This window comes from Macrobrachium rosenbergii, chromosome 27 (genome assembly GCF_040412425.1).
Source record: "Macrobrachium rosenbergii isolate ZJJX-2024 chromosome 27, ASM4041242v1, whole genome shotgun sequence".
Taxonomy (NCBI): domain Eukaryota; kingdom Metazoa; phylum Arthropoda; class Malacostraca; order Decapoda; family Palaemonidae; genus Macrobrachium; species Macrobrachium rosenbergii.
In genome coordinates, this window is record NC_089767.1 from 29952009 (window position 1) to 29976183 (window position 24175).

A 24175-nucleotide genomic window follows, 5' to 3' on the forward strand; every position below is an offset into this window, starting at 1 on the left:
GAGAGAGAGAGAGAGAGAGAGAGAGAGAGAGAGAGAGAAAGAGAGAGAGAGAGAGAGAGAGAGAGAGAGAGAGAAGTGGCAACTGTATGGAGCACGCTTGAACGATCACCAAGAAGCATTGCCAACGGCTACAGACCACAATTCTCAAATGCAAGACAGCGAAGAGCAATCAGTGAATATTAGAGCAAAATGCTTAAGAAATTATATATAAAGTAGTACAGGAAAATCAGCAGCCATAAATATATACACGCACAAATACCAGTTGAGTAAAAGGTTCAGAAAAAAGTTAGAGCAACGGTGCTTGGCCTCATAAAGTTGCCTGACATGTGCTTGCAAGTGCCCTGCCAGTTGAAGAAGAGAACATTCCCATTAACATCGACCAAGAAATCGATTCTTACGTCCGTATGTCTGACAGCGGCTGGGGAATGCATTTGCTCGAAAATAAACTGTGAGTGAACCGTCGGATGCTTAATTTAAGGTAAATTTTAATAGCTTTACGTCTAATATGAAGCACGCTTTATTCGAGCTGAAAATTGACCTTACAAATTGTAACCCCGTGAATATTTTTGGTTAGTGTTTGAAAAATACAATAGCAATGACGCAATGAATTGCCGTTTAGCAAGACAATTTGTTATGGTGATAATATTGAACGATTGGCAACGTACATAGGACCTATCAACCAGAAGGCTTACCATTAAAAACATCTCGTAGAAGCAGAAATTTTGTGACTTAAATATTGAATTCTGTATCTACGTAGACGAACATTATCTCTGCGAGACCGAAGGAATACCGAGTGATGTCGAGAAGAATGACACTTCATTTACTCGTTGAATAAGCTCTAAGACAAAGAATGTCATTAACTTACAGGAAGTAATTCTTTCTTTGAGAGAATTCGCACGTCCTTTCATGCCATTCATAAGCGGTTAAGAATTGAAAGTCATTGAGTCATGCTGGACTGCAAACGTACGCAGAAGTTGCGGAGAACAATCTCAAAGAGAAAATAGGAGACAAAGAAAAAAAAAAATGTAATATATATATATATATATATATATATATATATATATATATATATATATATATATATTGTTACGTGGGTCATTCGGCAGATGAGTTTAATTATTAATTACTGTGATTTATACAGCCTTGCTTTACCAAAGACCCACTTAACCCTATCAATAAAGGCTAAAAGTTACCCCAAAAGACAGATAACTTAATTAGATTCAGTCACCAGTTGGAACTAGGTTACTGAATATTTTGTTTTATTCTGGAACCAATGAATTAAATAACTCCCATTGATCAACGCCCTAGTCCAACAAAGTAAATTGTTTAAGGTGAGGAAATCTACAGAAGCCAATAACAGCTCCCCAATTCGTCCCCCTTCAGACGCAGCTTCTTGACTCCGCTGCGTTTATTTCACAATAAAAGCACAAAACACTCGAATTCCTCTTACAAAACGAATGAGGCTAATGTGGGAATACAAGTTTTAACTTAATATACCAACAATTCAAGTTACTTTATGTTATGAAGATGGAAAACGAATTTCTTTAATGCTCGTTTTTTCTCCTTTTCTTGCACTGAATTAAACGCTACGAGCATCTGCCATGCTTACTACTGGGCCATTTGGGACACAAAGGAATGGACCCGTTACGTCCTTACTGGCCTGAATTTACGTTAATTGAAAATGCAGGTTATGAAATTAACACCATTATCGTTGCTTTGCAATATTAATGGCAAGGAAGTGCGTGATATGATTCCTCACTGTGGAAAGTAATTTCTTTCGTCACACTCAGTCGGTGGCCGTCTGTGTAGAGATGAATGATTGCTGTTTTGCAAGAAATCCTATGGACTTGTGTAAGTGTGTCCGTCCTGTCCTACGAGAGAAACCCTTGGCACACGTCCTCCCAGTACTGTCATGCAACAGCTAACTAGTTCAGAGATTAATATCATGCATTAATCATTGGCCGGTGACTAGCAGATATTAATTCGACTTGGTAACTTACACTTCCCTACCTATGCTCATTTTTTTTCTATAAAAATGGTATTCTTACTGCTACTTACCTTGGCCTGTATCCTTGTTTGGAAGAATTTAGCATGAAATTAATATGATCTGACTTTTTATCTCTGAAATTAATTGTTGCTAATTTGATTCCCAGTTCTTTATCTCTGTGCATTAATCAGAGATCCTGGCAGGGTCGACCACTGTTACGTGGGTCATTCAGCAGATGAGTTCAATTATTAATTACTGTCATTTATACAGCCTTGCTTTACCTAAGACCCACATAATCCCATCAATTAAGGCTGAAAGTTACCCCCAAAGACAGATAATTAACTTACTCAGATTCGGTCACCAGTTGGAACTAGGTTACTGAATAGTTTGCTTTATTCTGGAACTACTGAATTGAATAACCCCATTGATCACCCACCTAGTCCAACAAAATGAATTCGTTTAAAGTGAGGAAATCTACAGAAGCCAATAACAGCTCCCCAATTCATCCCCCTTCGGGCACAATAATATTTTCCCCACTCTAGGTTATGACACAGCAGCTGATTGCTCTCATAATGCTTTGAGAAGTGATTCCTTAGTACTTTGCAGCTATTCCTCCTCCAAACAAAGGGATGACCAGGTTCCAAGGTGTGCTTGACTGTTATTTAGACGTCCTCTCACTAATTCTTAATTACTCCAAGGGGTGTATCTTAAATCGAGAATATTATATTAACACCATGGAGGATACCTTATGCAATCTCAGTAGGCAACGCCAATTGTATTTCATATACTCGACTTCATAAAGGGGATATGATTTCACCAGGATTCTTTAGTCAGTGACTGAGAAGAGAGAAATTAAACCAGAAATACAGTGGGAGAGATAACAAAAGAATGGCGAATAATTGTCATCCTCAGACTTACCTTTCGCAGCTTGCTTGTGTGCGCTTGCATCTGACGCAAGGGGTCTGAAGATGCGTTTTCGTCGATTCCACTAAGTTAGAAAAAGACAAAGGAAAGGCATCAGGAGCACTAACGCTTGTGCTCTTTTCAGACTGCCTGCAAGCTATGAACGGGTGGTTGTTTACAACAAGCAAAGCCCCTTATGCATATTCGGCCCAGGTCAGAGAGAGCCGAGCAGTTGTTGGAAGCAGCCCCATAGAAAGGAGATTCGTATTTATTTTTTATCTTTAATCTTCTGTAAAAAAAAATTCACAACGAGAATACTAATGTTGCCAGTGATATTCGAGACAGGCTGTTCGCCTACTAGTTACTGATTTTAATTAAATTTACGCAAATTAAATATTGACTGAAGATTTTTCGTATAGAGAGAAAATGAACGAAACTAAGTATAGGAGAATGTGAAAAGATATGGTACAATAATATCAAGAACGCTATTGAAAAATCAAAATGGAAGAGGACGATAGGAATGAATTGTCATCATTTGTAGGATTCATGTTATAAAATTTTCAAACTTGGACTATGTAAAATTTTCCCCTGGAAAATCAGAACTTGAAAATGAGAATCACAACCAGTTATTGGTTTTATGCCTTTCTGTGAACTGTAGAAAAAGATTAAAACACATCGAAACAAAAATCCAGCGAATGGTCTTTATTCTCTGATTCATAAATCATGTTCAGAATTATAACGGAAATTTGTTTAACATTTTCATACTTATCGTTTCGAGCATATACTAGGTAAATAAAAAATGAAGAACTCATCGCTATGGGATGTTTCGATAAAATGTTCTCATTAGAATGAAAGAGTTGTGCAAGCAAAACAGAGCTCGATTAAATGTCAACAGCAATCTACTGGAGTAGGAAAATTTCATGTTCATGTTTTACTCTCTCCAACAAAGCGAATTTGAGAGGCTCATCAGTAAACATTTCACGCGTAGAATTTTCCAAACGTTTTATTCTTTCAACAAAAGATCTTTCGTGTCCAGATAGACCCTAGAAAAAAATTATATTGGGAGAAGTGGGCATCCCCTTCTGTAGTCTTTTGGCATTATTTGGAAACTTAGGAAGCTGAAGGTAAGTTTTTAATTGTAATCGAAGTAACTTGAAGCTGTGGTTTCTATGTAAAGAAATTGGTACTCTTCTTATCTGTTTATTGACGCAGTAGAAATGATGGACAGACCAAGCAATTTAATGTGAATATCTGTCTCCCAGAGCAAATTTTTATTGTTGCAGTACCTGTCAAAGATTTCCTAAAATGAAATGTTCTCCGAATAGCTATTCTCTGAGGACGAATTTAATTTTTAGCTCGCAGAGCCAGAGATCTAATAGGCCAGAAATTGATATGTGCAAGCAAAAAATTCGTTACCGCAGCCTGGCTGTCTTGATGGCAAAATGTATGTAGTCTGCCGCAGACATATAAGATGGTGGAGAAACCCTCGTCTTTCCGGGAACCCCATTTAGGGCACCACCTAAATTGACGCATTTTAGACGAGGTTTGAGTGAACGAAACAGAGAGCAAAATTCCAATGCTCTTGGTACGAATGAGTTGGAATTTTTCACAACGTTTCGTTCGCTCAACTCGCTGTTTCTTCAAGTTTTTTCAGTATTTTTGTTATGTGGAAAGTTTTCTTGTTTGGCTGCTCAGAGGATGGGATGTAATTATTGCTGCTGCTGGATGTGGTGGTCGAGTGACAAATGTGAAAAATGAGTAGAGAGATGAGGAGAAGTGAATGGGGACGGAGAATGCAAATAAAGAATAGGAAGGAGATATGGAGAGACATAATGCACCTTTTTGCATCACTGAAAATTTGTGCCATTTAAATGCATGTTTCAGTATATGGAGAGAGATGAGAAACTTTACTGCAACAATTGTCAAATGAGAGAGAGAGAGAGAGAGAGAGAGAGAGAGAGAGAGAGAGAGAGAGAGAGAGAGAGAGAGAGATGTGTTTGTGGCAAAGGAATGAAACAAAACTGAGATAGAATGAATTGGTTTGCGACAGCACACGTGTGGGAGGAGAAAAAACAACAACATATCCTGTTATGAAATGAGAATGCTAAACAGTATTTTCTGTCGCATGTTGTCTACTGAACTCTGCATTTACATGCTATTTACAGTAGCACTCAAATTGTGTGACTAACTTACGACAGAATATGGTTCATGGTCCTTTCGTAAGCCACGTTATATCAAATTACGTAAACCTGAAGATTCATAAAAGGATTATTTTAAGCCCTTTTGTTTACAGGTATTTAAACTGTGGAAATAATCTTCTCCCAGACCTAAATATATGTATTGTTCCTTCTTGACACCACACACTACTGTAGATTCCATAGAAATATCTTTTGAAACGTTTAAAATGGTCAGATGTACTGTACATTATTTTAACTTTAATCTCAACCCAATTTTGTTCAGATGGTCACCTCAGAAATTGCGGAGGCAGTTCAAACTAATATTTAGGCCACAAAACTAGGAAAGTTTTCATATGACGTGAGACTTGAATCATCAGAATCCCCGTTGGTGGATTTTTCCTCCAAATAATTTGATCCTGTATTAAGAGCCACTTGGCTTTGCCATCTCATCGTTTGTTTTTGATGTTCACCTTTCCTGAATTTTCAGGGGTTGATCATGATGTTATGAAAAAGATCAGATATAGTAAAACTATAATTTACATATCAAATGACTTGATACATGTACATGTTTTGACCTTAATTTATATAATTAATAAAAAGTCAATATTGCTGTGTATACTTTGTTTTTCAGATTATAATATACTAACCAAACTAACGTCTGTAATATTTATTTTTTCACGTGTCCTCGCATGCATTCAGTAATATTTGTACTCGTTAAAATTCATGGCCAGAAAAGGCTGATATTCACCAATATCGTTTTTGTAAAAGTAATATTTCTCTCTTCGTTAATACGTGAAATCTAACGAAAAATGCCGGTTCCTTTTTTTTTTTTTTTTACAGATATGAGTCAACCGATAGAGGAGAGCTGTAAAGATAGCTTGACAGTGTTTGAAGGAAGCAAACAGCTGTTGAACCGCTGCGGAGAAATCAATCAGCCCCTGACCATTGTATCGGAGGGATCTTCACTAAACATTACATTAAATGCCAGTACGAAACTCTTCCCCAAGCGGGGCTATTTGGCACATTTCCAAGGTAAGAGAGAGAGAGATTATATGTGTATATATATATATATATATATATATATATATATATATATATATATATACATACATATATATATATATATATATATATATATATATATATATATATATATATATATATATATATATATATATATATAATGTGTGTGTGTAAGATGAAGGAGCAAGGAATGGATAATGTTTGTAGTGTCAGGAAAACCAAGGATATGTGGAGGAAAGCAGAATTGTTTGTTTGAGAAACTTAAGGGTAAAATTATGTGTGGGCGATGTGAGGGAGAATGTTTATGATACAGTCAAATTTTGCACCAGGTTATGATCTATGTTTCCAATGCAGTGGTGGGTGGCAGAGAAAGTTATGGGATCCTTGGTAGGTACGGAGTTTCTAGACTGAATGACAATGGCTAGTGTCATGCGCAAATGTGTTTGGTTTCAAAAGAAAGTCCAACGTTGGAAATGCATGGCCTACGAAAAAGAATATTTGTGAGTATTCTTGGGAAAGAGGGAGTGATGAGGAAAAGTGGCTCTTAGGTTTGCGTTAATACAGATTGGATGCAAGAGCAAACTGACAGTTGTAATGGTGAGAAGAGGCAGGTGGTGTTTCATGTCCTTGTGTGATTGAATGAAAAGTTAGAGTAGTTAGAAGGGTAAGATGGATAGGAAGGGATAAAGAATTTGCTGTAAATGTGATTAAGACGGGAAGTTTGACAAGAAATTAGAAAAATAGTTAAAAATGGGCTAGGTTTAAAGACGTGGAAGTAGTAGGAATATGTGAGGTTTACGGAAAGCTAGGATGGGGTCACAAATCAGCAGTGGCTGCTTGTGGGTATCGTAGGATAGGATGATGGATAAAAGCTATAATTGGTGGTATAAGGAGAGATTTAGTGAAGAAAAAGAATGGGAGATTATTTGATGTGTTGATTCATGACAAAAGGTAAGATCATATGTTATTATTAAAAAATTGGAGAGGACAGTTAGAAGAAAGAAAAAAATTTGGATCGATCTAGGAAGAACAGTGTGCTTGTAGACAAGAGGGTGCATAGATTAAGTATGTTATGAAGCATTTATGTAAGAAATTTGGGAGTAAAGGGAAAAGGTATTTCACGGCATACAAGGGCCTAGAAAAAGTTGATGTAATGCCAAGTCTTATTTTTGGGGAGCTATTTATGTCTTTTGCTTAATCTTGACTTCATCCTCATCCTTTCAATCATACCATGCAGATGTGATGTGCGAGGCTCATTAACAGTTATGTTTAACATGAATGATAAGTTTATGTCTATACTGGAAATCTACTATTTCGAAGCCCTTGTGAAATTTTCACTCTGAGTACTCCTTGAACGTACATTTCTTTAGAAACAACCTAGATTTCAATTCAGGCTAATTATGACTGACGAGATTGTATAACACAAAACTAGTTTTTTTTATAAAAAGATGTAAATCAGTGTGATTTCCCTGTCATTCTCATAACTGCTTTGCATGTAGGTTACACGATTCACGAACTATGAAAAGGGTGGTTGATTTATACCTGAGGTTTCAGGTGGTGCTCGAACTTTATTTTTGTTTTCAGCTCTTGGATGTGAATCTCCAGAAATGCCACAAGATGGATACCGAGCTTTTAGAAATGCCACATATGCTGAATACTGGTGCTGCATTCATCATGTGTTTCCTGACACCCTGTTACGACGACGAGTTTTAAAATGTAATCGAGCACATTCGTGGAACGACACTCTTCCTGACTGTGTTGGTATGTTTCTGTTCTCTATGAGTACCGTCAGTTTCGTTTCTGTATTGACTCAAGTTCTGTCATTATGTCAGATGGCTGAAAAACTCAACAGTAGTACTGTAATTTGTTCGAATGTGTCTAGTCTGTTATTTAGTGGATCATAATACTTTGAAAATGTATTTTATTTGAAATACTTGTAAGTGACACAAAAATATTTTATTCCTCATTTTGTAGATCTTGAAGAATTGCTCAACACTGGCAACATAACAGAGACTCAGTATCTCAGTCTCTCAAATGGAACTACTAGCACAGCTCATGCGGAGATGTTTCAGCAAGCCCACTTTGTCTATGGTATGTAATCTGTAAAGAGTATATATTATATAAAGTGTATATGTATTTGGAGACCTTACAGTGATTGTTTGTTGGTATATTTAATCTAACATCTCTCCTGTATTAGAAAATTTTCATTTTTCACAATGACCCCAAGTCAACAAACGTTCTGTATCCCTGCTGTTATAAATAGCTGCCAAGTAGACATCAGTCAGAGCTTTTGAAAAAACATTACAAAATTTTTCCATTATTAATATTATCTAAAATATAATCAGTTAATGGTAACAGTTATGATAGTGTTGTAAGTTAAGTACAGTGCCACATCTATTGTTGTGACTACAGCAGTGTAAAATATAGTATTATATAAAAATTATTATACCAGTGAGTATATACAAATAAAGGGATGAATCATGGTTACAGATAACCAAGTTCTCCTTCAGTGTCAGGTAAAGATGTAAGATAATACTCTGCAAAGAAAACTGCCATGTGCTTAGTGGCCAAACTGACAGCTGTGCACACTTGCCATGGCTCAACAGTTTTCTTAAATAATAAGACATTTTGCATAGGGGCAAGTTTGCTCAAATGAAGACTTTATTGCCTCTACAGATCTGATCGTGCCAACCGTAATTATGACTGTACTTGTTCTTGGTAACGTAGCCATTGTAATTCTGATCATCTACTGCCGCAGGTACATTTATGCCTTTTATGTTTTTTGTGAAATATACTATATAAAGAAATATCTCCTCCAAATTTAGGAAGAGAAGCATTTTACATATCATTGCATACAAAAATGCATTAGAAATGAAATGAAGCCTGTAGTAATACTAATTCAGAATTCAATATGATGTACTGTACAGTATTAAGATCTTTTTCTGTGTTTCAGAGGAATTATCGAGGACAATGCCCACAGTGAAGAACTTGAGTCTATTAAAGCCAATCCTGAACCAACTGATGTCTTGGATACTGCTCCTTGCAGTGTATAAAGAACACTCTTAATAGGCTAGAGCAGCTTTTATAAATTTGTGGCCTTGTACCAAGGCTAATCGAGAGAAGAATGACTCATAAGGCATTCAGCTGAAAGGAAAGAAAAAGAAAGCATTGAAAATTTCTTCCACGAGTCAGATGGAAATTGTGCTTGTATGTGGAAATGTCTTACTTCAGGTTGCTTTAGTTCTTGATGTTATAAAAGTTATTTATTCTTTGCTGTGCAAACTGCCAGTGCTTGTCAAATGACTATGAGTTTACATAAAAAGATGTACATGATAGCCTTTGTTGCATTAAGAAGTACTGAAATATTCTTCAAAGGGATAAAACATTTGATTTCAGAAAATAATCATAAGCAATGACCTATTGTACATTTTCCAACTGGAAATCACTCATGAATGCAGTAAATGCAATAGATATTGTTTTTTAATCAGAAAAACAGTGAATTTTTCAAATACTCAGGCTACCATCTCACCAAAAACTGGAATCTAATCAGTATTTGCATATCAGGAACTCCATGCAAGACTCTTAAAAAATGTCTTAGAGAAAACTTGAAACAGCTAACGTCACCTCACTCTCAGCCTACAGTGTCCCCCAAGCTCTTGTGTTAGTAAAATTTTAACCAGCGATCATAGTAGGAGTTTCATGGACAGTGACACCATGTGGTACTAAAATTTTGAATTACCAGATGTATGCTAGGGTCAAAATTACTTTTCATAGAATTTTTAGTTTACAATCAGTAAATTCTTACAGAATAGGCTATGCAAAACATATAACATAATCAGACCAGCAATATATTTCCAGTTTCTTCTATCCATACTGAAGCAGACTTCATTCCCTTTGGTTCTAGAATGGATTATATTGTTCACTACCCAATATGAATACATCAGGCTGGATGAAACCCATCCCACAACCACCCTGTTTATATTCTGTGAATGCAGTCTGGAAGCTTTTAACGAAGGAATTGTATGTCTTGCAGACTTTCTGAGTTGGACAGCATCATATGAGTATAAAAAAACAAAAAACAAAATGACAACAACAGATTCAGTACGTACCCTTGTTGTCTACCTGGAAGAAACAGTAACACCAAAATGTTACTACAAATATTTGCATTTGTAAAAGAAAAAATATATGAAAAATATATATATATATATATATATATATATATATATATATATATATATATATATATATATATATATATATAAGTTGTCCAAAGTTTTTTAAGTACTTAATATGAATTCTTTCTACTTACACTTGCATGCATAAATAGATGTATTTATGAAAAAAAACAAGCTTCAGTATTTATACAACATTCAATTCACCATGTTCAACTCTATTCCCTGAAGTCTTTAGCATACACTGAGAACTCCATTTCTTAAATCTAACACAACAAAACTTATCTGCAGTCACCCTTTCATGCTGACCTTCTTTAAAATTAGACTTGACAAATGTGTAACCCAATACAGGATCACACTTCTGACACCCAGAACCAGACCCACCTGTGTTAAAGCATATAGGTATTCAAGACAAACTATTGATTTGCCTAAATCCCTTCAGAACTTACCACTATGATAAGGAAATCTCAGTACCCTGGCCTCCGTGTAGATCATACATTACAAAAACCCTGCGTCCTCCTCCAACATACTCAGCCAGTCTATGTGTTCTCTTGTTGTTATTGGGCATAGAAAAGACTACATAAAGTCAGACCTTATTTCCAGAATTCTAGATTAAGTCTTTTTCTGTTAGCAGTAGGTGTAATAACCAGCAGAAATCATTGAATACTTTATGGAAAATTATCCAGGATTTTACAAGGCAAGAACATTCCAGAACCATCAGCTTCAGTACTTAGGCACATCAAACCACAACCTAAATGGAGCTTTGCCTCTGAAAATATGCATAGTTATTGTAAAATCATGTGGTTTTTGTGTTCCTGACTAAGAGGATAGGGCTTAAGCTTCATATACTTTATTGATGACTGAGATACAGGGAAGACTGTGTATAGGATAAATTGTCACTTGTGACAAAAGAATATATCAATAAAACACGGGGCTTTGCATTTCCCACCCAGTATTAGGTAGCTAATTTAAGTGTTAGACAACGGAAAAAAGTTAGTTTTTCCTTGATTTATTAAACTTTAATTGGAAAGTTAATGCATTCCCAATAAGACCTACAGTTTTTGGAATGAATGGAGTCTCTTGTTCTGTCTTTTGTTTTTGACCTAGTCACTTGAGCCTTTCAAGAATATATTATCAGAGACTTCAGTGTAAAATATTGTATAGTATCTCTATATAAATGATAAGTGCTGTGTCAAGTTATGAAGATTAATAGTGCCTACTACCTGTATATTGTACAACACAGTTTCTCAAAGTTTTATTTTATGATATGTACAGTGCATTAATTAAAAGCATCTTCTATAACTGTAGGTCTACAGTTTGAGAGACTTAGACATTTTATACTTGATATACTTTCGTGTCATTTTGGTATGATATGGTACTGTGCTTCTTTGTAAAATACATGTCTTTAAGTTTCTGGTAGACAGTGAAATACATACCAGTAATTTTCTTTATAGCATTACTATATTCTTCTGTCTATTCAAATTATGTATGAGAGGTGTACATAGAAATGAAAGGTATGTTCATAAAAAATAAATCACAGTTTTACATGTCTATCTGGTACTAACTAAGAATGAGGCTGACAGTGAAGCACTGTCATTCAAAGAAGAGTGCAGTAGCTAGCTGGAGGTGTAGCTTTCATCAGGTAAAGAGCACGTAAGAATTGAGCAGGAAAATGTGCAACTTGTTATTAGTTAGCTGGACACTGCCCAAAGGTTGCTTGTTTATCTTTATCACCAGTGTTTCACAATTTTGATGACAAGAGACAGAATATAATTGGCTTGCTTCACTTCATCATTTTCCAGTTTTCACTCTTTTCCATTTGTCATTATACATATTTAAAATCATTGTTTGCACTTTTACATGTCAAATCTTCTTCTTCTTCGTTTAACGTGCTTTTACCCATTTTTTATTTGGGGTAAGCACGATGCCTTCTTTTGAAGGACTTTGATTTGGCGTTGGGGTAGACCGTAGCCTCGATCGGCTGCCCTGCCTGACATCGTTTAGACCCCGGTAGCGTATGTGTACATGTATCATACCAAATCCCCAGCTCCTTTCCTCCCAGCGGTGAGGAGAGCTGAGCGGTTAAGTCGACAGTTCGAGACGTGTGAGGTGTCTGTTATGTTTTTAGAAGATGTTGGAGTGGCTTTGTTTGTGTGTGTATTAGTCTGTAACACCCATTTGCTTTCAGCAAACCTATCCGTTGATTACATACATAATCCCGGGGTGTCTACACGGATAGCAAAGTGTCCGCCTCTCTGACTGGTCGGCTGCGGATTTGAACCCGCGCCACAGACCTCTATGAAGTCCGAGGCTGCTGCTCTACCGACCTAGCCATCGAGGCTGTACTTTTACATGTCAGATAATATACAATTAAAAAAAATGTAGTTTGACAGCAGAATGCTCATCTCCCCATTACTTAATTACCTCTGAAACAGGTTTTCACAAAGCTAGCCTCATTATCTTTTAGTATCAGGAATAGGCATCAAATACTGTACAACTGTGGTTTACATACCTTATTGTATTGTTTTAAATAGTTATATTTTCTTTTATGTTTAGATAAAATTAAGTTATATGATAAATTTATAAGTTTGTAAATTGTATTTATTTAATTTTAATATCTTTTGAATAATCTCAAATAAAATGTAAATGCTAGATATCCATTAGATATCCCCATACTCAGATTTTGATAACTGTTGTACTGTACTGTGCAAGGCTTTTGTGCATAGTTCATCAGTGTGAAGAAAGTTTCGTAGCATATACTTTGTTACGACATCATTTGTTAAAAAGCATCTTACCCTTGATCTTCTTTTGTTAGGAGCAAATACTTTTGAATTCATACTTTTTTAGCAGGGACAAACCACGTGAAATTTTATATTATATTTCAGGGTCCTAATTTTTATGGCTTTTTAATGATCAGAATGATCAGGAAGCACTGTAGGTTAAACATTTCTTTACAGTACTTGGGGTAATCTTTTGCCTAAAAACCTCTGTAATACAATGGTAAAGTTCAGGACTAAACACAAGAAAAAAGTTTGTACACTTAATCCGTGAATTATGTATCCTAGTTATGATTTTCACGGTGCTGTACTGTGCTGTATTGGTTTAAAAGTCATCAATTACAGGGTATCTGACAAACAGGACTGTTACATCAACATATTAAGAAGAGTAGTCATCTTAGCCTTTAGCAAAAATTACAGTCTAATTGTTTAAGTGCATCATAATGTGTTTTTGAAAATAGAACAGTATAATGGTAATCCAAGGTCAAATCAGGTATTTTTTAATATATCCGTTACTGACAGGAAGGAGGTAGTTGTACATGAAAAAATCCAAATTGCTGTACTTATTATATCTATGTTTTTTTATAATTAACTTTGAATACTTGATTTCTGTAGCAAGTTACTATATTTATGCAATACTCTCTTGGTGAGTCATGATTTTACTGGCAAGTTGCTTGCATGTTTTGTGATAAATGGGGGTAGGAATTAAACTTCATGCTGTGTATTTATCTTCTAAGTATAACTGCCATTATTTTGCCCCCCTTAGTTTGTTAAGTCCAGGGTGAAATCATTTTGGTACAATCACCTTGTTATTGTGAATAAAATTTTGATAAAGGTTAAAAATCCCATGTCCATGTTATCTCAGTCCCTTTTATCTCTCATAAGTTTTAATGGGAATGTACTGTTTGAAGTCATAAAATGTCTTGTTGAAGAAATTTTAGATGTAATTTTTGAAATTAGTGCAGTACTAATGACAGGGGTCAGAGTTTAGTGAAATCATTAGGTGGCTTTGCATCATATTCAAGAAAAATTCTAGGTTAAAGCTTACAGATTTTTAGAAATTTAGTTTTTTTACATATTTACATGACTTTTTGGAATAAAAAGGAAATTCTTGGCTGTAAGAAATAGTTTTGGCTGTGGAACGAATCAGATGCATAAAAGCAAATGCTGTACTATAAGAACATACAGTTTCATGAATTTAATGGTATCAGCTTCCAAGTAAAAGGAATTACTTAGCACTGCCATTAAATTATGAGGATGATGACACCACATCAGCTGCCAGGCCAACATGCCCCTTGGTACAACTTCATGCAGGTCAGTTGGTCATTAATGTGAAGCTGATACGTTGATTGTATACCTTTGAACTTGCAGTGAAAGACAAATGTATTATTCACCACTGGTGGAATGAAAGGTTCTTCGAGGAAACAGGATGCAAATGTTTTCTGGGACATGTAGAGAGAGAGAGAGAGCTAGCTATTTTTTCCATCCTCTTGATGCCACATCTCTCCACCAATTTGTCATTTATTATACGCCCTTTCTACTATTCTTGGGAAATGTATGATTATATTCTATGGTGATACATTTTCAAAATCTTAGTGTCCCTCTTTCGTGCTCGTGTGTCTACTGCATAGAATTTTGCCCCTTTTGACTCAAAGAGTAAGATAGACATTTGTTGGCTAGTGACTGTGGTGGGTTGCAGCAGAGAAAAGCACTTGAGCTAGTAACCATCCCAGTAAGATTTACAGGGAACCAGACGGTTCACACAGTATAGTTGTTATGTAACTATTGAGAAGCTTAATTCTCTACTAATAGGGCATCTTTAGTTACCAGTAGTTTATATTTATATCTCTATTTCATCTATGCTGTAGTTATTTGCTTACTTCTCTGTCAACTTTTGCTGCACTGCCCAGTGTGTCCCCAAGGTAAGAAATGCTCAACCTTGTGTCTCAACTGCCCTTTCGTCTCTGTTTGCTCTTGCATTTGCAATTTGGGCAATGAAAATTTCTTACTCTTTGGATTTTTTTTTAATCTTGTGCTATTACATTTGGGGCACAGCGCAGAGATCAATCGCACACTCGAGTTAAGTGGCCACTTTCCCGATTATTCTTTTTCCTTTGCTTCCTTTTCAGTTACCATAAGCTTTATTTTGCAAATGCCGATTTTCAGTCTCACAAGTGCCCTCTTCCCCTTTTATAATGTGGCTTGGCAGGAATCCATATGCATCTCCAGATAGGCACTAGAATGAGTGACAGTCAAGATTTGAACATTTTTAGAAACCATGAGTGTTTGCAAATTTATCACCAAGTTTGACCTTCAGTTGGATGAAGTGGAAAACTGCTGGGGAAAAAGAGTTTTTCTATAATAACTGGACCTTCAGTGTAAGGACTTGTGTGGAGGAACAAGGAGGAAAATGTGGTTTTATATATATATATATATATATATATATATATATATATATATATATATATATATATATATATATATATATGCATATACATATATATATATAAAGCCAAAATCCACGAAGAAAGGAAAAAATGGAGTACTGCATGGCCTTTTGCCTTTTGACTTCGTGTCCTTTACTTATCAGTCTGCTAAGTAAAGGACAAGAAGTCGAAAGGCCTTGCAGTACTCCATTATTTCCCTTCCTTCGTGGATTTTGTCTTTATTTATATATTCATCACGTTCCATATTTTCGTGATTCAGTTATGAATTATATATATATATATATATATATATATATATATATATATATATATATATATATATATATATATATATATATATATATATATAAGCTTGTGATTTACGTATAACTTAAAAGCCATGGGGAGATTGTTGGTAATGGATCAGCTTTCATGAACTCTGGAGCTTCAGTCATCTCGAAATTGCATATATTAGCTGAACTACAGTGATAATCTTAATAAACACTAAGTCTGATTACAGGGTGCCCAGACCAGCAAGTAGTCTCTTAGGATCAGAAGATGGATATGATGATGAAGAGAAACAATCCAAATTGATTCCTTTTGGGTAGTATGGGACCAAATATAAGTTGTGATTTTAAGAAGATAAAATAACAAGAAATTATTGATTAACAAGGGAAGGGTGGTTAGATTAAACACGCTAGAGCTGTGTAAATGCCAGGAAAAGGTGATATCTGGAACACACTAAATGCTTATATTGTGAAGAAGTAATTTCTTAGTTATTGCCCAGCATACAACAATATCAAGAACAGAATTAGATTCGTGTAGCAGCCATACCAGGAAGACAGAAGAACTGAGACTAACATCATAATATTTAAAACTAAAGAAAAATAGACAGGTAGGGGGGCGGTTACAAAGATTGCTTTCCCCTATTACTACTACTACTAAATCTACCTGTTCTTTGAATGGTCAACAAGTGCTTTGCTATAATTATCCATTAAACTATCGTTGTTCTTTCAAATTGGCGATTACGATACCCCCAGACATGTCCTGGCAAGGGAAATGCTTGGCTAGACTTCGTCATTCCAGGAGAGAGAAGCCAAGGCTAAGGTAAACTAAATTTACAGAGATAAAAATTCAGTTTTCGTCTTTGGGTCGCTGAGTACCTAGTCTAGTCCAACGAGAAGAGGCGTAGAGGTCAGAGCAGCCAGAGTAATTTAGGAACTAGTATCGCGTTTTGCAGGAGTCTTCACTTTTTAATATTGTGAACTATGACAAGTTAAGCCTAGCCCACAGTTCTGAGCAGCACGCTTTGTCTAGCTAGCATAGGCTTATGATTCCGACAGTCTACCAAGGCTAGGCATTCCTACTTACCTTATTAGTGCTCTGTAGACTTTTCTCCATAAAACTACAGGGTAACTCCGCACGGACTGCCATGTTGTTGTTATGGAATGATTCCGCATAGGGGCAAGTCATTTGGGAGCCGTATGTTCAAGAAGGGATTGGCTAAGGAAACCTATCATAAAAGGAACTATACTAACCTAACGTACCCTTACCTAACCTAACCTTGCAGGCTGTGTTACTTAGTCAGGGCGATCCCCTCCCCCCCCCCGTGAAGAAAACTCCACTTTTTACCAAAACCTCCCCTATAACACTGCGCATGCGCGATAGCATTCCAGGATGGCCAGCATACAAAAACATAAGTTCTGATGTTAATTACAGTCGACCGACAAAAAAATAACGGTAAATTGTTAATAAGCAGCCAAAATACTATAGGAAAAGTTAATTTCCAAGGTAATACCCGATGCGGAGCAACCCCATAGTTCTACCATTTCAGGGACCAAAGTGGGAAAGCAAGGTTTTTGGGTGGGGGGAAACACAAAACATGGGAAATCCAAGGAGCTGTATCTCATTAGTAGGCTAGTTCTCATCCAGATTAAGGTAAGTTGATGGAATGTTGTCAGACTTACTATCACGCACTGGGGTAAGGACTGTACCTTAGGTTAGGTTAATTAGATTGTTTAGGTCATTTGCAAACGATACGAACATCAGAAACGTTCAAAGCACACATTAACCCTTAAGGGATGGGCTAAATGTATATATATATATATTTAAGGTTGGCCAATTGAAGAAAAAACACATCAGTGGAAAGAGGAAGATATGCAAATGCACATGGTGTAAGAAAAAAAATTATAAAAATTTTTCCCTACCTTTCACAGGAAGTTGAAAGTGACTTTGCAACCCTGTGTGGGGCTTCTTTTACAAGACGCTCGTAAAAAATGCTAATTTTACCAACTTATACATGTTTTTTTCTAATAATTTATTTTATTTTATTTTGTAATGTTATAATTACAGCTCACAAAATATCATAAGAGATAAGAACTAAACTCAGTAACAAATTCTGAGGATATTTGTTGTAAAATATTTACGAGATTTACTGAGATGGGGAGATGCAGTAAGTTTTTGTGAGGTATACATGCTTTTTCTAATATTTATTTTTAAAATTACAGTTATAGCTGACATACTATCCTAAAAGATAAGAACTAAAACCAACAGCAATCCCTGGGTATATTTATGAGCCAATAAATAAAAAGGCGTCATGGGATAAAGACGGCCAATACATTCCCCCATCAAGTCTCAAGGCAGACTGATTCCCCTCTGTCCTGTGCTGAGCTACTACAGTTACCATAAAGTCATCTATCGACCATTGAAGTGATATGAACATCCTTCCCGCTAAATTCATCCTAATCGTATAGCGCCTAATATTATACTCTTATGAGTTAGCTTGTCCATCACTCAAAACCTGTTATAGATACTCATATGATGATGGCCGTCCATTAAGGGTTAAAATAGGAAAATATTTTTAAGCCCAAAAGCTTAATGGTTTAAAGTAAAATTTTACCAGAAATAGTGCAGAATAGCCTAGTTATGTATGTGATTCTGCTATACACTGTCACGTTGTGGGGTCCAGGGCAGCCAGAAGAGGGCGCATCACTAAAGTTAGGATGTATTCTTGCTTAAACATTAGACTATTCTGATCTGCCTTGAGCACTTTTATCAAGGATACATTTTTACTACGAGAATTTAAACCTTCATTCTATTATATGAGCATACACTTTGGCCCCTAGCTGATTTGGTCCTGAAGTGTTGTAACAAGGGAGTCGCAAAGGAAACTGAAACAGCCTCTAAAATAAACTAAAATGGTCATGATTAAAGTTAACTTGTATGCAACTTATCATATATGACTATTTTTAGATATTTAGCTTGAATTTTTATGCTACAGTTTGTGAGAAATCTGCTGATTTTTATGACATCATCTTTGATATGATCTTTTGTAGTGTAATTCAGCAACTGTCAGTGGATCAGCGCTTATTAACACACACAAAAGACTCATTTGCAGGGTAAATAAGATTTTGATTTTGACTTGGATGGCATAACGAAAGTTTTGTTTTCCACTGTACTATTTGCTGTTCTAAATTTTTATGTGTATAATGTGAAATTTATCAGATATTGACCATATACTTAGTTTTTTACTGCAAACTTATAATAGGTTTTTGGTCTTATTTATATAATTTATCAAGTCAGATTAGCTACATATTTGGCCATAATACTCATGCCAGCCTGCATGGAAGATTCTTCTTGTCACTGGTTTTCCATGAGGTTATTTAAAACTGGTACCTTTCACAAGTTCTCAGATAAAGTATTGTTGTCATATGTAGAGCTAATCTGATCAGTTAAATAATAAATGTCATACATTATATGTTAAGCCCATAGTCATTATTAACTAGGTATATGTCATCATGTATATTTCATATGATTATACAAACATCTGGAAAAGTAATTGGCATAAGGAAAACAGAACCTTGATTAAGTCATCAATTTTAGCTTCCTGAGTCCAACTGCTTCTCTCCTGTCTGTACTATTGATGCTCCATGGCAAGAATAATATTTGATACCCCTCCCCTCTTCATTTCCCCACACACACACACACGCCCCCCATTTCCCATTACACCCATTCCACTCTTGGTAACCCATTTTCCACACTCACAGACACCTCCCCATTCATCACCATACCTTCATTTCCCACACTTCACCACCTCTTCAAGAACCCTCAGATCAGCATTTCAGTTATGACCCGTAGTGGATATCATTGTTCCTAAAAATCTGAAACCTGACTTCAGTAATGTCACTAAGTACTTTACCACTGGCCTAAAGTTTTTGAATACATCTCAAAATCTCCTAACCATGATCTCTCCTGTTGTCTCAGTTTTTCACTTACAACCATTCTGTTTTATGGATAACCAACTGGGCAGTTCCGTTTCTTTACTTGTTCTGTATAATCTACTCATTTTATACTATCAACACATGCTTTTTACATATTAGGGCTTTATTTTCATTAAATGCTTGCTGAGCAAGTTATTGGCCTGTTTGCTTGTTCCACTTGAGTGTGTATATGGTGCAAATAATTTTTCAAGTTCCTTCTTTCACATTTACAGTATTTATATTTTTAAGTCCTCAGACTTCCTCGTTATAACAGTTAACTTTATAATTTAACGCTGTGTAAGGTTTTTAAAACATTTATATTTTAGAAACAATGTTTTCAAAAGAAATGTATTTTTCCTTGGTATACAAACCAGAGCCTTTATAATTGGAGATATCCTTCAGCATAAGCTGGGATAGTTGTTGAATTTGGTAACAAGGTAGTTAACTGGAGGTAATGGGGGATGAGTCGGGGAACACCCCTCTCTCCCGCTGACACCAGGCACTTTTCCTTCAGGTGCAGAGACCAAGTAGGGTGATTTAGGTGGGTTTAACTATGTAAAAGGCTTTGGTATGTATAACTATGAAAAATACAAATTAGTACTTTTAAAATTTATTAGTTCCTACAAACCAGCACCCTTTATAATAGGAGACATGCCCATTAGTTGGGGGAGAGCCCCTGTTAGTTGAAAGAAGTTCCAAGTGGAAATGCCATGTTCCTGGTTGTGCATGCAATTGGGATGTCACAACTCTGACAGCCACCTCCCTGTTTGGTGAAAATGTCGATCAGAGCTCTAGGGTCCTGAGTCAGACAACCCTGCATTATGAAATGGTGCTCAGGGCAGAAACATGCGAGAACCATGAAATCCCCTGTAAGGAAATTCAAGGCAGAAGGCAGTTACTCCTGGTCAAACCCAAAATTGGTCCAGCTAGTAGCTCTGCTTATGCTCCCTCTCCCTTATTGAAAGGGGAGCAATGGAAGATGCATCTTAGACACTGTGCTAAGGTTGGATGCTTGAAGTGCAGGCACCAGTATCTAGCCCAATCCAGCTTTTACTTCATCAAAGACGATCCAGAATGGAAATGGGGTAAGGTGAGTGAGTCCAGTCACTCTGTATTCACCCTCCAGACTTACACAAAGGTCAAGTACTCAGGTGAGATATTAGTCTGTCCAAGCAGAGCTGGGTGCCCACGCCGCTTGAAAAGTAACCACCTCAGGTCTCAAGAACAAAGTCTAAGGACCTGTGGGCAACATCCCTAAGGTGGAAAGAACAAAATTTAGGGGCCTCTAGGCAACATCCTCTGGTAGAAAGAATAAATCTATGGGCCTGTAGGCAATGTCCCTCTGGTAGAATGAGGAAAGGGATCCGTACGACCCAGACACCTATCTTCATTGGCCAGGATCACTGCAGAGATCATCTGAAAGGGCTAAGGTCTGTCCTATACCTTGACTTCGTGTACCCTTGAATGAGTATAGTGATGTCCTCCTCAGAGGAGTCATAAACTAATCAGATTACCTCACAAGGCCAGAGAAAGAAGGGTATTCCAGAGTACCTCCTCCTATGTTACCTGAGACAAAGAAAACAAACCAATGCTCCAGGCTAAGGGCCAAGGTCCTTTTATGAAGTACCTTACAGCTAACAATGGGAGCAAGAAGGATCTTGTCCAGGATCACAAATTAGTCTTGCAGGAGGGGTCGAAAAAAAAAAAAAATCTTGAAACTCCTGTCTGGAGCTGACTAATCCTGAGACTCTACTTCACACTTAAAGACAGGAAAAGAGAGTGAGTATGTTGGTCAAACAGACTGTCTTGAGAGAGAAGGACTGGTTTATCTCCAATTTTAGAAAATAACCCTATCGATAGAGGAAAGTCTTAAACAACTATTGAATGAGGCTTTGCCCAAAGACTTGTAAGGTGCTTGGGTTAGGTTGCAAAGGATCACTTTACCTCCAGTTTGAGAGAATGAAAGTATAGATAGAGGAAAAGTGATTCTTAAACAATCTGTCAGGTAAGGATAAATCATCAAGTGGGAAAATCCAAGATCTTCGGACTGAAGACCAACTTAGGGCCAAGTGCAAGGTATACAGACTTGTTGACAGGAGACAATCTCAGCAAAGGTAGGCGATTGAGGAAGTGATTGATTTGTTGTTGTGTGTGCGCTTGTTGTGTTCTTTCTCCCCATCATTCAGTTTTCAGAGGGGTTCTTTTGCTATGTGTTGTTTTGTAATAAATTATTGTTAATTTAGTTTGTGGCTTTGTGTATCCTCTCTGAGATTGTGCTCTTTGAGTGTTGGTTTGTCAGGGATCATACCCGTTTTGTGGTACTGATCTGAAATACAGGTCAAAAAGAACCTTAAAAACTTCAGACCATCTTGAAGTTCCTAACAAGAGTGGCCTTCCTAACCTGTTGAGCCGGCACTCTGACCAGAGGGAGACCTCTGTTTATATGACTATCAACCGCAAGGAGTAGCTAGGGTCAATTTGAAAACAAAGGATCAACATTTTCGATCACAAAAAAAAAAAAAGTCAACCAGCAAAATTCATAGAACTGAGATCATTTCCAGAATACTGGAACATAACTTCGATTATTACCTCTGGGGAATAGAAACACAATACTATAAGGTTCCATTCATCATGGAAACTGTGAGATCAAGCATAGGGATAGGAATAAAACCCCAGTATGAACTCGAAAGGCTGCCATTTGAGGGAGAAAGAACTGACCCCAACCACTGGGCTAGCCTGCCAGCCTGATCCCTACTGAAAGACAAGCCCCAACAATGTGGTGAGCTGTCCACCTCTGCATCTGCAAATATGGCCACACAAAGAGAGCAAAGCCTTCCTCTTAGCTCAGTCAGGTGCGCATACAGTTTTGCCGTAACAAAACCTTTCTTGAGTAACCTATCAATTGTTCTTGGAAACCTGCAGGGAAGCAATGCTTCTCACTCTCCTAGAATGCTAGAATGCAGAAGAACCTCCCACGAGCAATTTTGAAAATTACGTCCTAGTCCTCCTCTGAAGCATCCAAAAATTAATGTATTTCAGGAGGGCGAGTTCATAGAACCTTTCTTAAGGGTTCTTGTCCCATCACAGTGCTAGCATGTCTGTGACTTGCATCAGGAGAGAAGGGCGGTAGTGGAGATGCGAAGAGAGAAAGCAAGTCTACCCCTAGGAGACAACAGGTGGCAAATGATAACTCACCAAAGCTGATCTGATTGTTCCTGCCAGGACAGGAATTGGCACCATACCTCCCAGAGTTTGTTGTGTTAGGAGCCTGTCCAGGTAATTGCCCACTAATTGGGAGTGAGATCCAATTTCATACTTTTGCCTTGTTCATTAGAAGGAAGTATGAGGACTCTCTCAGAGCAGAAGCCCAGGTGAAATCCATTGGCCAGGTAACACTGTAGTGTAAACATAGGTGGGAACCTAATAACCACTGCAGTGTTTTCTTTTGTTTGAAACCTTTTGAAATGATAGCCCTGTAGCAGACAAGGATAGGAAAGCCAACCAGTATTTGTAAGTTTCTCAAAACTGAAAACTTGGTATTCCTTTTGATTGACTGCTGCATAACTTATTCCATCAAGAGAGTATGCAGGACATATTCCTTAGGGTTTGGAGACCCATCTCCAGTCCCGGTGGCCTCCCCCCCTTCTCAAGAGAGGTGCCTGTGAAAGCCCGGCCCCCCCTTCTAAAGAGAGGTGCCTGTGAAAGGCCCCCTTCTCAAGAGGTGCCTGTGAAAACTATTGAGACTGGTCCCTCACAAGTTACAGTGCCTATCTCCTTCTTCTCTGTAAACCCTGCCAACACAGCTTGAGATCTTGAAGAATCTGAAGGGGAAGAGGTAGGCATCTGAGAGAAGGAAGGGTGATAGCCTTGACAAGACAACTCTAAAATGTGGCAGCCGAAGTACAATGAGATTTCTGTCATATCAGCCATACCTGGAGGAGGAAGGAAGAGCTGGGAGAGCTTTCCTTTCCTTCCTGAAGAAGGCCTTGGGATACTGGTCTAGCTGCAAATCACTTTGCTGCCATAAGATTGATAATAATAGGTGGTGGATTACATGTGAGATTCCTGCTTTCACTTGCCAACTCCATCTTACCTCTGAAAGAGGTGCTGTGGAGTAAACACCTGTGCAGAAAAAAGAAAAAAAAATTCCAATACACATGCAAAGAAACAAGAGTGACAAGTTACTCATCCAGTCCAACGATCACAAGGAGAGATGTGGATGCACATCTGCACTGTCCAACGGCCAAAAAAACAAGTGGTTAGTTGAGCAGTATTCCTCACTCCCCCTTTACCACTAGTTAACTATCTTGTTACATAGTGCACCAATCATCCCAAACAAGATAGTGCACCAATCATCCCAGCTCATGCTGAAGAATATCTCCTGTTATAAAGAGCAACAGTTTGTATTTCTGATCCACAGAAACCTCCTAAGGATAATAAAAAGGTACGAG

The 24175-nt window shown here is 37.1% G+C and overlaps 1 protein-coding gene across 1 annotated transcript in view; it reads left to right on the forward strand.

Moving 5' to 3' along the window:
• The window catches only part of LOC136853520 (uncharacterized), a 29111-nt gene extending 18937 nt beyond the window's left edge, over positions 1-10174 (forward strand). The window contains exons 5-9 of the mRNA XM_067129188.1: positions 5908-6099; positions 7675-7851; positions 8065-8181; positions 8767-8848; positions 9044-10174. Of these exons, the coding sequence (XP_066985289.1) occupies positions 5908-6099; positions 7675-7851; positions 8065-8181; positions 8767-8848; positions 9044-9143 (668 nt within the window). The 3' untranslated portion in view covers positions 9144-10174. The remainder of the gene's footprint in view (positions 1-5907; positions 6100-7674; positions 7852-8064; positions 8182-8766; positions 8849-9043) is intronic.
• The last annotated feature ends 14001 nt before the right edge of the window (positions 10175-24175 follow it).